The sequence below is a fragment of the Poeciliopsis prolifica genome, unplaced genomic scaffold (genome assembly GCF_027474105.1).
Source record: "Poeciliopsis prolifica strain line A6 unplaced genomic scaffold, Auburn_PproV2 SCAFFOLD082, whole genome shotgun sequence".
In the NCBI taxonomy this organism is placed as follows: domain Eukaryota; kingdom Metazoa; phylum Chordata; class Actinopteri; order Cyprinodontiformes; family Poeciliidae; genus Poeciliopsis; species Poeciliopsis prolifica.
In genome coordinates this window covers 133,308-147,930 of record NW_026562457.1, presented here as the reverse complement: position 1 = coordinate 147,930, position 14,623 = coordinate 133,308, and the positions used below count along the sequence as shown (strand labels likewise).

At 42.3% G+C, this 14,623-nt stretch overlaps 1 protein-coding gene across 1 annotated transcript; it reads left to right on the top strand.

Moving 5' to 3' along the window:
* Positions 1-9,380: 9,380 nt before the first annotated feature.
* Positions 9,381-10,546, top strand: LOC129352961 (L-selectin-like). The gene is made up of 3 exons (XM_055022174.1): positions 9,381-9,729; positions 10,195-10,295; positions 10,412-10,546. Exons 1-3 carry the CDS (start codon positions 9,432-9,434, stop codon positions 10,517-10,519), a joined length of 507 nt encoding a protein of 168 aa, XP_054878149.1. The 5' UTR covers positions 9,381-9,431; the 3' UTR covers positions 10,520-10,546.
* Positions 10,547-14,623: the final 4,077 nt, after the last annotated feature.

Genomic DNA, 14,623 nt, shown 5'->3' with positions numbered 1-14,623 from the left:
GACTGCCTCTAAGTAAACGGGGAGCCTGTGTTTAGGCATGGAGGAGTTTTTAGAAAAGCATCAAATAATTGGCCAAAACATCCTGAAAGGGATCCACAACCAGTTGGACATGTTGGCCTGAATATGTTTTCATTTTCCTATCAACCTAAAAGTTATATTTTAGAAAATATATATAATTTTGTTCACTTCTGAAAGTTGCCAGTTTTATTCTATTTGTTTTTTTTACTTGTTCAATAAGACGTGATAACAGCGACTAGAGCCTGAAACCAGTCGGTCATAGAGGATGATGATGATGATGATGACGCCCCCCATGGTTTCCATGTGCCATCAAACACATGGTGTTAGCTCCTGCTAACACCTTTAGCGGGAGCTAACACTGTTAGCGGTAGCTAAAACAAACACAAACCAAATTGAACCAAATGAATGGTGGTTTAAAGTGATGATGGATCTTCAGGTCGTTGTAAAACCCTCCGGTTGTGTCTGAAAACGGTTTTGACCCCAGTTCTGCTCGGGCACAGCCTGAATCAGGACGTCTCTGCAGCATTCACTCTCCAGTTGCTGTTTCCAGCAGCAGCAACACAAACTCAGATTTTTCATCCGACTCTTTGCTCTTCCTCAGTTTGGTCCTCGTTTTCATTTCCTGTCATCGTTTCTGTCTTCGCTTCTCCTTCAATGAGCTGCAGTTAAAATCAATGTTCTGACTGGAAGGAGCTAACGCTGCGTCACATAGCATTCTGCATTTACCCAGGATGCATTGCTGCCCAATCAACACTCTTTCATTTCAATGTAGAAGAACCAAACCTACCGAGTTTTACTGAGTTGTTTTTACATCTAAACTAAATGTTAACTGATGGTGGATCCTCTGAAACCCTGAAGACGACCAATCAGAAGGGAGCTTTTTTTTATTAATCATGATGTTCCTCTGAGTCTGAGATGTTTTTAAAATTTCTCACAGCATCACCGTTTTGTCCAAAAGCAGAAGAGTAGCAGTCGGGTCCAGTCAGTAGAAACGTCCAGTTCCCTCCTGTTCACCTGCAGCGGTGCACCGGCTGATGGAGCCGGAGCTCCAGCAGAACCTTCAGAACCTTTAGAACCTTCAGAACCTTTAGAACCTTCAGAACATTCAGAACCTTCAGAACCTTTAGAACCTTTAGAACCTTCAGAACCTTTAGAACCTTCAGAACCTTCAGAACCTTTAGAACCTTCAGAACCTTCAGAACCTTCAGAACCTTTAGAACCTTCAGAACCTTTAGAACCTTCAGAACATTCAGAACCTTCAGAACCTTTAGAACCTTTAGAACCTTCAGAACCTTTAGAACCTTCAGAACATTCAGAACCTTCAGAACCTTTAGAACCTTTAGAACCTTCAGAACCTTTAGAACCTTCAGAACCTTCAGAACCTTTAGAACCTTCAGAACCTTCAGAACCTTCAGAACCTTTAGAACCTTCAGAACCTTCTCCCGTTCAGGAGGAATGACCACAGATTAAAAACGTAGAAATGGTTTTTAGTGGATATTCCATATTTTATTTTCCGCTCTATAAGTCTCCCTAGTTTTCATAAATCTTGGCTCGTCCTGCATTTTATTGTCAGGATTAATTTATAGATGTTATATTTTTTGACTGATTGGTTAAATATGAGTTCATACGAACCAAGGACCAAACGTTGTCGTCAGCAGCCGTGAGGAAAGAAGACACTTTGCTGAAAGTTTGGAGCTGCAGGATCAGTTTGAACATAAAGGATGTGCTGCTGCTTTTCCAACAGCAGTGCGTTCAGATGGCCATGTCTGTCGGTCGGCGCTACCTTTCCAAACTAGCAGTTACTTCTCCTTGGACGACTTTATTGGTCGTTCCTCATCCCTTCTTCTGTTTCTGGCGCCGTTTGGACCAATTTAAATTGTGACGCCACCAAATATGGATCATGTAATATTTTCTGTTGAGGTACAATTATGTGAAATAATTGTTAATTTAACCCAGATAAGCTGAATAATGAAGTTTACCTGCAGGCAGCGTGATGTTTCTCATCGATCTGATGTGATCAGTCTGGCTGTCGCTTCACAAGCAGCATGTTAACATGAACTTCCTCTGATAAAAGTCAGAGGAATTTCATTAAAATAACAGGAATAGATAAATCATAGAATCTGCCATGAAAGTCTTGGTTTATCAGATCAAACTGGAAATTGATCTCTAATTTCCAGTCTGACAGATTCTGTTTCTGTCCTGTCAGATCTGGTCCAGCAGACCAGAGGCACCAAACGCCTCCATTCCTTTTGATTTCATGTTATTTTGAGTTATAGTCATTGCTGTTGCACTTTTCTTCTGTTGTCTTTATGTTTTAATTTACTGTGACTGTAAAACATGCACTAGAGGCAGACTGGACGGGTCTGTCAGGTTCTGCAGCCTAACTGGACCTCATGAACCGCCAACATGTTGATGGGTTCTGAGCTGCAGGTTCTGGATCGTCACTAACCGCTTCAGCTGCCTGCCAGTTGGTGGGCTTCGGTTTGCACTAATTTAATGTCTAATTGCTTTTATTGTTCCTCCGGGACCCACTTTGGAGGGGGGCCTGACGTAACGCATCGGTCCATGAAATGCATCCATGGGTCATTTCATTCTCACCAATGAAAGAAAACATACAGCAGCAGCTGCTCTGTTTCCTACAAATGAGGATTCATGAGGAAAGATGCGCGCACAGCTTCATACATCCAGATATTTTTGCGCGCCGCACTTTTCTAAATCTTTTTGAAGTTTCAGTGTGAAAACAGCCTCTGTTTCATGCCTGAGGCTCCTGGTGTTTCATGCTTGAGGCTCCTGGTGTTTCATGCCTGAGGCTCCTGGTGTTTCATGCTTGAGGCTCCTGGTGTTTCATGCCTGAGGCTCCTGGTGTTTCATGCCTGAGGCTCCTGGTGTTTCATGCCTGAGGCTCCTGGTGTTTCATGCCTGAGGCTCCTGGTGTTTCATGTTGAGGCTCCTGGTGTTTCATGCCTGAGGCTCCTGGTGTTTCATGCCTGAGGCTCCTGGTGTTTCATGTCTGAGGCTCCTGGTGTTTCATGTTGAGGCTCCTGGTGTTTCATGCCTGAGGCTCCTGGTGTTTCATGCCTGAGGCTCCTGGTGTTTCATGCCTGAGGCTCCTGGTGTTTCATGCCTGAGGCTCCTGGTGTTTCATGCCTGAGGCTCCTGGTGTTTCATGTCTGAGGCTCCTGGTGTTTCATGTTGAGGCTCCTGGTGTTTCATGTTGAGGCTCCTGGTGTTTCATGCCTGAGGCTCCTGGTGGTTCATGTTGAGGCTCCTGGTGTTTCATGCCTGAGGCTCCTGGTGTTTCATGCCTGAGGCTCCTGGTGTTTCATGCCTGAGGCTCCTGGTGTTTCATGCCTGAGGCTCCTGGTGTTTTATGCCTGAGGCTCCTGGTGTTTTATGCCTGAGGCTCCTGGTGTTTCATGCCTGAGGCTCCTGGTGTTTCATGTTGAGGCTCCTGGTGTTTCATGCCTGAGGCTCCTGGTGTTTCATGCCTGAGGCTCCTGGTGTTTCATGCCTGAGGCTCCTGGTGTTTCATGCCTGAGGCTCCTGGTGTTTCATGCCTGAGGCTCCTGGTGTTTCATGTTGAGGCTCCTGGTGTTTCATGCCTGAGGCTCCTGGTGTTTCATGTTGAGGCTCCTGGTGTTTCATGCCTGAGGCTCCTGGTGTTTCATGCCTGAGGCTCCTGGTGTTTCATGCCTGAGGCTCCTGGTGATTCATGCCTGAGGCTCCTGGTGTTTCATGTTGGATTGTTTCCATACATTTTGCTCTCATTCCAAAATGAAACAAATCATAAGAACAAGCTGGAACTGAGTAGAATTTTTTATTTTTAATCAGGTCAGTTTAGTGGATTATTTGTGACTTATAGGCACATGTCTGTATATGAACTCAAATGTTGGTCTGAAGTTTTATTATAGGATATTTTATAAATTTATTTTGCGTTTTGTTGCCGGAGCTTGTGGACATCATACAGTTTGATGTTATTTGGGGCATTGTTATGATCTGGGACCTGCAAAGGAAGTTATTTTACATTTTGTCAAATATTTCAACTGGTTTCCTGCATATTTGCTTTGCGGTTTGTTTTCTGCATAACCGTCAGAAAAATGAAGATACAAACTCGTCTCTCTGGACCTGGAGGGAAAGTCTGTTCTGTGCCTTCACTGTTATCAAAATAAAGTTCCTGTTTTGTTCCCCACAGACTGAGTTTTGTTTTGTGTTTCCCAAAGTGTGGGGCGCTGCCCTGCCCCTGAAGGGGGCGCTGCCCTGCCCCTGAAGGGGGCGCTGCCCTGCCCCTGATGGGGGCGCTGCGCTGAGTTTACTGTGTTGTATTTTGTGAAATCGTAACAGCTTGTTATAAGTACAAGTTAAAACATACAGATATAGTATGTACTGTTTAATACATACAATCAGAGAGTTTGTAGTAGGACCTTTTTTTTATTTTATTATCAGTAGGATCTTAAATGTTTGTTCTCCTAAATAACAGTACATGAAGGCTCATGCATAAACCCACATGTTGTCTTTTGCTTTGCACCAAGTCCTATTATTTTAATCTGCCTCGCTGAGATGTAGAATATTTAACACAATGTTAAAATGATTCTTTGTGGTTCTGAATATAATAAATCTCCAGAGGAAGATGTTTTGATTAATAGATTAATAAAAAGCTCAAATTCAGTTCAAATTGTTGCTGTTTTATGTCTTTAGGGACAAAATGCATAAAATATTACATATTAAAGTTTATCCACATTTAAATTTAAGCACTTGTTTAAATAAATCCCATTTACTCCACAATTGAATCTGCATGTGTACAGCTGTCCACCAGGGGGCGCCACATTGTTCTTAAAGGCTTCAAGAAATAAAAGGAGAAAAGAAAGAAAATAAATAAAAAGCCAAATGATTCGACCTGAATAAATAAATAGTGACCAGAAATATCATTTCAACTCATCTACATGTGTTTATATACTTCAGGCAAAAATACAAACTATATGGATTTTTTAAAATTAAAAAATGGAATAGATTTTAATTAACCCTTCATGATCTCTTATTTTTTGTGTGTTTTCTTGAATTCAGATTTCCATGACTTTTGGCTGTTTTCATGCAAAGGACATAAAATTTGGCCAACTTTGTGAATCTGTTTTGTTGGAACAAATTCTACTTTTCATGGTTTATATTCTGAAAATAATCAGCACAATTTTCAGTTTCAGACGAAGAACAGACGAGTTCAGTGGAGTCTGAGTCACTTCTGCATCTTCTGTCCTGTTGCCTCCATCCATATATTACAATTTGATTTCTGCTTGCAGGTTTTCTGTGTTGAGATCCAATTGAATTATCAATCTTTATTGTTTTCCTAGAGAAATGGAGCTTGCAAATTTTTCAGGTGATCTTAGCTTCATTTCAAATCTTTAATGTCAAATCTCAACATTTGAGAAGTTAAAGGTTCTTTTAACCTTCCCATCTTCACTAAATAATATTTCATGGGAATTTTGCATCCAATATTAACAGGCGGTGACATAAAAGTCTCCAACATCTGACTGCAGGATGTTTCCGGGTCAATCAGTGGTTCTGCGGGCCGCAGCTGTCTGACCGACTCTCAGGTGAAGATGCACATGAGGAAGTGAAGGCAGTGAAGACTCTGGAGTCAAATGAGAGATTTGGGATGTAAAATGTGTCTGATGAGGTTAAATATTAGGGAAAGCATCGTTATAAATGTCTGTCGTCTGAAATGCAAATAGTTTGTCCAAGATTTTGCATTTTCAGATGAAAAGCAGGAATCTGGATTTCTGCAGTCAGACTGGAGACCAGTGAATGTGCAGAGATGGAGAAAGTTCTGTGGTTCTTTGCTGCTGCATCAGGCAAGTTTTATTTCTGTGATTTATGGATTTTCCAGAAGAAATGTTGATGTGAAAATGTTTCTTCCCTGCAGCTCTGAGCGCCTCCTCCCACCCTGAACGTCAGTACCATTTCGTTTACGAGCCAAAGAACTGGACCAACGCTCAGAGCTACTGCAGAGAAAACTACCCCGACCTGGTCACCGTGGACAACGAAGACGTTGTGACGATCCTGACAACATGGCCGATCTGCAGCAGATGGACTCCTCCGCTGTCGTAAAGTTTCTTTTTCTGTTTCTTTGCAAAGCTGATTTCAGGGACTTTTTTTACAGTATCTTTTATTGTGGGGTTTTTCCACCACATTTCAATATTTATTATTTTTGTCATATTTGGCTTTACATACATCCTTTGTGATATTTTCATTCTGAACAGACTGACTATGTTTTTTAGATGATAAAATCCCGTTTTAACTATTTGCTTAACATGTGGAATAAAAGTGAGCTCAGAGTTGAGAAGAACGCCGAGGCCTCTGACTTATTTTGAAGGTTTAAAAGATGCAGTTTGTAATTTTTGAATTATAATTTCTTTCTGATCTTCTGGTCCAATGACTAAAAGTTCTGTTTCGTCCTGGTTGAGCAGGAGAAAGTTCTGCAGCATCCAGGTCTTTATGTGTGAAATGCAATGAAAACGTGCAGCGATGGCTGGAGGTCGTCTCGAGACAACGACGTCGTCAGCAGAACCGTGGAAACTGAGTCCTGGTTCCTGATGAATCCACCAAGCAGCAACATGTAAACATTAAACAGCAGAGGGTCTAAAACTAAGCCTTGTGCGACGCCATAGTTAACATCATGGACCTGTGAGGAATGTGGACCGACCATAAAAGTTCTCTCTGTGAGGCAGGAGCAGAACAGAACCAGAACCGACTAGATGCTGTAATCTGAGAGCTTGTGAATCCAGATTACACCTAAAATCGTTTACAGTTTTTAAAAGGTCTCTCTGTTCTGTGATTCGTCCTGAAACCACATTGATACTTTTCTAAAATACCACTTAGTTAAAAAAGTATTTAATTGAATAAAAACAAGTTTAATGTAATGTTTGTGCATCTTATGTAGCTTTAATCTCTTCAGTTATTTACGAAATGTTTAGGAGCAAATATTGGGTTTTTCTTCCAGAGGACCATTTGTGAGGTCAGACACTGATGTGGGATAAGAAGGTCTGGCTGTCAGTCTGCGCTTTAATTCACCACACAGTTGAAGTCAATACTCTGTGTTCTTCCACACCAAACCCAGAATCCTCCGTCAGGTTCGGGTCAAGAACAATTTGAGCCGTCCAGCTGCGTTGGGACGGCTGACTCCTGGCTCATTCCCGGCTCATTCCCGGTGCGCGCCCGGCGTCGCTCCATCCAGCTGTCTGCACTGTAAGACCTGAATGCATCTGTGTGGACCAATTCCATGAAGGACATCTCTTAACCTGCAGCCCCTTCTCTCACAAACGTTTGCAGAAGCAGATTGAACGTGTCAACTCTCATTTTGGGGAAATCTGATGTATTTTTGCGTGTTTCGGTCGGAGAACAAACATCTGGATTTTTCTCAGTGTCTCTCCGCCTTTGGGATGCAGTCAGATGAGGGAGCAGCAGGAAAGATGCACAAACGTAGCGACGAGCCTCAGAAGGAGGCCGTTGCTGAGACGGGAACGGTCCAGTTAATATGCAAGGCAGCAGCTTCAGGTCAAAATGCAAAGCGACACTGAGGAACTGCCAGAAACTCCCATTAAACCACATCAAATCCTCTAATCCTGGGGTTTAGGTTTGTGTCATTGTGCCAGTTTTTCAGCTTTATTTACATCAGGTTTGCAATGGTGATGACTCCTGGACCTCCTGATAACTAATGGAAATGAACTGACTGCATCCCAGGAGCAGAACCAGGACTGGAGCTAAAATCTCGAGATGAAGGCAAAACCTGGAGTCTGGATCCCAGTTTTTGTTATGGGAAGAAATGATTCTTCCAAATCATTTTCTTTTGCATGATTCTGTTATTTTTTTGTTACTTATTAGAATTATTGTCACTTTGGTCCTGAAAATATCACCTAACTTTATATTTTGGTCTGTCTGATGATGAAATGTCTAAATCTGAAGTGATTGATCATGTGATCCGTTACTCGGGACTTTAGATCATTTTGCTGAGTCATTTGTTGGAAAGCTACTTTTTACTTTTACTTTGTTAAAAACATGTTGAAGCAGAGTTGTGCAGGTTTTCTGCTCCTCTGCTCACAGGTTTCCTGTTTTCTGATGTTCAGTAACTTTTGAATTGAATAGTTTGCGATAGAAGCGACAGACTGTGATGCTGAATGTGACTGAATTGGTCTGGTTTCCAACAGGCCTGGATCGGTTTGTACCACAATGAGGTCAGATGGAAGTGGTTCTCTGAAGGTTTTTACCGGAGTGATGAGCTGAACTGGCAGAAATGGGAGTGGAGGGAGCCAAACCTCCAATGGTACATCCCGTCATGTGGGGCGATGGACAAAGCTGGGTGGTGGTACGATGTGCTACAATGAGTCAGGTAAGAATCTGGTTTCATTTCGTCTTCCTGCTTCTTGGTTACAGTTTAGCTAGTTTTTATAAATACTTTTACCATTTGGGGGCCAACAGGCACAAAGCTCAGCAAAATGTAATTATTGCAGAATATATTAATAAAACCCATTAATATCATAATAGATAAACATGAAACAAAACTTTCATATTCAGTTAAAAAAGGAGAAGAAAAAAAGCGAAATTCATTAAATCCGACTCACAGCAAAGCTAAATACACATCAAATAACATCAAATAATCATCATCAAATAATATTTAAGCATACAAAAGTTATCTTGAACCTCTACTTGAGCGGCCATCAATAATCCTGAGGACCACAAAATGGTTCTAACAGGCCGGACTTGGCCCACGGGCCTCAAGTTGAAGACCTGATTTCACCTGACCAGGAGAAAGAAAATGCTTTGTCTTCTTCAAACACGCAGTTTATTACAATATTTATAAAACAGAAACATATTTATGCTTTCTGTAGATAATATTACCTGCTCCAGACTCCCCCTAGTGTGGTGTGGAGCAAGTTTGCAGCGTTTATCTGTGCCATAGTTTTAGTATTTTCCAACATTTTATCTTTTGCTTCTATTTCCTGGAGTTGCAGCATTTTCTGTTTTCATTTCTTTTGTTCATTGAAGGATTTTGCTGCTTTTTTCTGTGATTGCATAACAGGATTCAAGAGTCTAAATAAAAAAAATTGCTTTTACATTCATAAACAAGCAAAAATATCTCAAATTTTTCCACATTAGTACCACAAACACTTTAATTTCCATTGCAGAAACTCAGATTTAGCTGGCTGCTTTGTGAATAAATGTTGACATGTTGAAGTTTTGGTTGTTGATAAAAGGTCTTCAGGCCTTCAGATTCAGGCTCTTATTTTGAAGTTAGATGTAAAGAAAATCTTTTCTTGGGTTCAGTCAGCAGCTGTCAGCCAACATAAGTCAGACAGAAACCAAAGTGATTCTAGTTTCTGTGGTTTTCAGAAGAGGAGACGAGCGTTGTCTTCGTGAACGCCGAGATGAACTGGGAAGAGGCTCAGAGCTTCTGCAGGGATCACTACACTGACCTGGCCTTTCCCAGGAGCCAGGCAGAGAACGAGGAGATAGCAGCAGAGATACCAGGCGGCGTGTTGGGCTGGATCGGCCTCTACAGAGAGTCCTGGAAGTGGTCGGACGGACACATGTATCTGTTTCAGAACTGGCTACAGGCCAAACCTGACAGTCAGAGCGAGCTTTGCAGCGTTGCCAGATTTAGCAGCTCTGGCGGCTGGGATGACTGGAACTGTGACAAACTGAAGCCATTTATCTGCCATGATGGTGAGCTGCTCCTCAGTCTGAGCTTAATGGAAACGTGAAGGTCAGTTTGTGATGCTAGAAGGTAAAAACTCTTCTGTAGAAGAAGAATGTGGTTCATTCTCTAACTTTTCTGCTAAATTGTTATAATGTTACAGTGAATCTCTGCTGAACTCTATTGTTCTGACCAAAACTCCTAAGAATGTATGCAAACGGCTTAATGGAGAAGCACTGTTGTGATGATGTCTGAAAGGGGCGTGTCAGGAAGTGTAGGAGGTTCTTAAAGAGACAGAGGCCAATTTCAAAATGAAAGGTCAAAGTTCAGTTGGAGGAAACAGTGACTTGATTGTGTAAAACACTGACTCTGTCTCTCCGACGCCAGAACAGTCTCTCTGCAAACAGCATTCACATCCGGGACCCAGAGTCTCTTTTCTAAAATACTTTTCTCCCCTTAACTCTAATAAAATGTTATAAATATTTGTTTTAAAGACCCTCAACCCTTCACAACACAAGTGGTGAAAGTGAAGCTGGTGTTGAACTCGGCTCTGGATCTGAACGACCCGGCGGTTCTGGAAAACATGAAGGCGGAGGTAAAACATCCCAGAACTCTGAGTTTTAGCATTTAAGCTCAAATATCATTGAATCCAGAAAACTTTGAAGCGTGTCAGTGAAATGTTGGGATGAATCAGTAACTGCTGTGTTTCAGCTCCGCCTGATGCTGGATCAGCAGGGCCCAGACGTCAAGCTGAGCTGGAAGAAACAGCAGGACGGAAAAATCTTCCACCAGGAGGAGGAAGAGGAGAAGCTGCAGTGAGACGACGACAAGCTGATGAGACTTTCTCAGCTCTTCTAACATGTTTTAAAATGAAAATTTGTAAATCCATATTAACAGCAAAATGATGCGGTGATGTGAGATTTTCTTTTAGTCACAGTTATTCAACGTGTTTGAAACATTATTCAAACCTGATCAGTTTAAATCGCTGAGTTTTCAGTTTGATTCATGCATCTCTGCCGTCAGGCTCAGCAGTTTTGATTTACTTTTGCGTTTCCTCTATGATCACTTCTGGGTTTGTTGTTGTCATTTAGGTCTTGCCATATTCAGATAATGTTTCCCTTTTGGTTTGTTGATCGTTTTCATCTTTAGTTCACCTCGGTTTATGTTAAATATCCTCCTGCCGTCTTTCTAACAGCTGTTTCACTCCTCTGATTCGCTCACCTGGTTCTGATCTCATTAGCCATTAGCCTGCCTCCCTATTAGAGCTCTCTGGTTTGCATTGTTCATTGCATGTCCTGTTAACAGCATTGTATGTCTTAATTTTTTGATTATTAAAATCATCTGGCTTCATCTTTGTGGTTCTGTCCAAATAAAACCAAACAGAGGACGCCATGTTTATTCCTGACCATGAGTTCTGCACGTCTGCACCACTGCTGCAGAATCAACACGCCTGTTTCAGCAGCAGTGTAGTATTCTGCTGCATATATACATAAAGGTTCCCTCACATCAGCATGCTGGGTGTTTGAAACAGAGAGTGAAACTGACAGCTTGACCTTCATACTGACTGATTTGGTTCACAATTATCAGACCAGATGGAGTTTGAAAATTTCATCCCATTGGGAACAACAATGGGTCAGATGTTCCCAATGGGAAATTTAAATGTTGCAGTTAAATCTTGCAGGATGGATGAATAGTTCATTAATTCAGATTCTTATTTAGTCTTATTCTTACTTATTGTGTGACAGGATTTGATAGTCCAAAGACCTCCTCACATTTAGACCCATGTGTTTTATTAGACTGGCAGGAAATCCATCCATCCATCGTCTGCCGTTCATCCGGGTCGGGTCGCGGGGTCAGCAGCTTCAGAATGAATCCCGAGATACTTGAACTCTTCCTGGGGGAAGACACTGTGCCTAGAAATTCTGTCCATGAAAGTAATGAACAGAATCGCCCTGGCGGAGTCCAACCCACCGGGAACGAGCCCGACTTATTGCCGGCGATGTGGACCAGACTCTGACACCGGTCATCCAGGGACCTGACAGCCCGTATCAAAGGGCCCGGTACCCCAGACTCCTGGAGAACCCCCACAGGGCACCCCGAGGGACACGGTCGAACGCCTTCCCCAAGTCTACAAAACACATGTTTTGTAGACTGATCCGGGCCCGTCTGACGGGCCCGGATCAGTCGGTACCGTGATGTGCTCAGCTGCAGGCGGAGGTTTCAGATGGAGGCTGCAGACGTTGAGCCAAACCCGGCCCGCTACACAGCGGACCGCGCTCACAGGTATTACAATGGCTGCTGGAACGACGTTCCCTGCCAGTGGCTGTATGAATTCATCACCAGTGGTGAGATTTTATATCAAATCCAGATTTAATAACTGGCAAAAAGAATTTTATTTTTAAGGTTTGCTCATGAATAAATGTAGGGAAGCATATATATATTGGTAAATATCAGTAAATAAAGCAGTATTAATATCAGACATCAGTATTAATCTGCTGAAGCTTAGAAAATTTACCACTTGCAGTAATAAGTCATTATTCAGCCAAAATGGGGAAACTCAATATCTGAAATTATATTTAATGTAACAATAACAATAAAATTGATCATCCTTGTTAGTTTAAGAGATAAATTCCCACTTTGTACATCATTTTGTCCAGACGGGCCGACAGGAGGCCCGTCTGGACTCGCTGCACGGTTCCGCTCAGGCTGCTGTGATCAGGATGTTATGAAGAAAATGTATTTTCCACTTGGTCCAGAAAGCTACTCTCGTGTTTTGTGACCTGCAGCAGCACAGCGGCTCTGGCTACTGCACACGGCCCAAAGAAAAGCTGCCATGTTTCTGCATCACTTCAAGATTCCTGCTGGTCCAGAAAAGACACAAACCACGACATCAGTGAAGACAATGTCCAGGGTAAAGAGGACATTTGGACACCCTATGAATGATTTCGAGCCATTTCAGATACAAACATGAGTGTTAAGAGAAACTTGATTAACTGTTGACTGATTGCATGGAGGTGAGTCACAAATCAAAAACAGATGAAAGCCTGGAACTGGAGGCGTTTCAACCCGTCTCTTTGCTTCTCTTCTGGTCTGTTTCCAGGACAGGACGCATCATTTTTCTCCATGAGCGGATCAGTGAACTGGGCCGACGCTCAGAGCTACTGCAGGCTGCAGCACACAGACCCGGCCGGCGTCAGGAGCCTGCAGGAGAACGAGCGGACCTGCAGGTCTGACCGTCTGGACCGGCCTCCACAAAGACACCTGGTCCAACAGAAACCTGTTCCTGTTTTCCTCCTGTGCATCAGGACAGACATAAGGACGGGCATAAGGACAGACATCAGGACGGACATCAGGACAGACATAAGGACGGGCATAAGGACAGACATCAGGACGGACATCAGGACAGACATCAGGACAGACATCAGGACGGGCATCAGGACAGACATCAGGACGGACATCAGGACAGACATAAGGACGGGCATAAGGACAGACATCAGGACGGACATCAGGACAGACATCAGGACGGGCATCAGGACAGACATCAGGACGGGCATCAGGACAGACATCAGGACAGACATCAGGACGGGCATCAGGACATCAGGACAGACATCAGGACGGACATCAGGACGGGCATCAGGACAGACATCAGGACGGGCATCAGGACAGACATCAGGACGGGCATCAGGACAGACATCAGGACAGACATCAGGACGGGCATCAGGACAGACATCAGGACAGGCATCAGGACATCAGGACAGACATCAGGACATCAGGACAGGCGCCAGGCAGCGCGGAGATTCAGCCGTCCGCTCGGTGGGAGGACAGTCCTTCCTCTGGTTGGACCAAAGGACAAAAGAGGACAACACGCCAGAAATGACCTTGAATCTGATCAAACGTAATGATTGAAGTCTTTTCTAAACATGCAGCATTTTGAAACAGGAGCATGTTTATAAAGGTAATGCCTCCCTCTATAAATTCTTTTTTGTTATTTCTTTTTTCCCTTTTTCCTGTTCCTTGTTATTTCTTTCTATTTCCTTTCCTTTACTTTCTTTTACTTTCTTTTTTTTCTAACTCTTTCTCTGCCAACACTGATAATGTTCTGCACTAGTAAATAAAAAACCTATAAACATCATAACAATAACCTTAAACAATATTTGTGTCATTTTTACTGTCTGTTTATGAACCAAACCTTCATCCATAGCCCAGTCTAAACGGGGACAGCGCCCCCTGCTGGACGCAGTTAATCTGCACCATGTAAACCAGTTTCATTGATGCAATAAACGTTTTTAATCTAACAGTAAAAATCATATCAGCCCTCAATATTTCATGGTTTTAAATTTTAAATCGGCCATTTTTGTTTTCAACATGTGGAAAATCGGATTCTGTCACATTTAGTGTTCCATATCATTAAACTAACTGTAATATTGCTCAACAATTATTAGAATTAACACAACATGCAGTTTCTAAATGATTTCATTCAGTAAGGAAACAAAAAACCTTTGTGTTTATTTATTGGTAGTTTGATTTCAACCATTAAATGTGGACCAATAATAATAATATCTCTTAAACTAACACATAAACACACTGTAATAACTTTAAGTCTTTATAAGAAACTCAGAGTTTAAGAAATAAAAGAAAAAAATTAACTCTTCAGTTTCCCTTTTGGCTCAACAGAGTATTTTTTTTTTGAATTTGAATAAGGATGTCAGTTTTTATAGCAGAGCTTTTGCAAAGGCATTCATGTTTTTATTTAATTCTCATTTCTAAATATTAATGTTTGTGACGGGTCGGATCGGGTCCCACAAGTTTGTTGACAGAGTGAAGGAGGAACAGAAGCAGTTCTGGATGAAATCTGATATTCAAACACCAGACGACCCGTTTGAGTCAGACACACCCTGGAGATCGGCCTATCCAAAGTAAACA

Bases quoted from the DNA above. Each gene is read 5' to 3' on its own strand.
- LOC129352961 (XM_055022174.1), top strand. From the start codon at position 9,432: ATGAACTGGGAAGAGGCTCAGAGCTTCTGCAGGGATCACTACACTGAC. The intron at 9,730-10,194 runs GTGAGCTGCTCC...TTTGTTTTAAAG, and splicing joins GCCATTTATCTGCCATGATG to ACCCTCAACCCTTCACAACA. The intron at 10,296-10,411 runs GTAAAACATCCC...GCTGTGTTTCAG, and splicing joins TGGAAAACATGAAGGCGGAG to CTCCGCCTGATGCTGGATCA.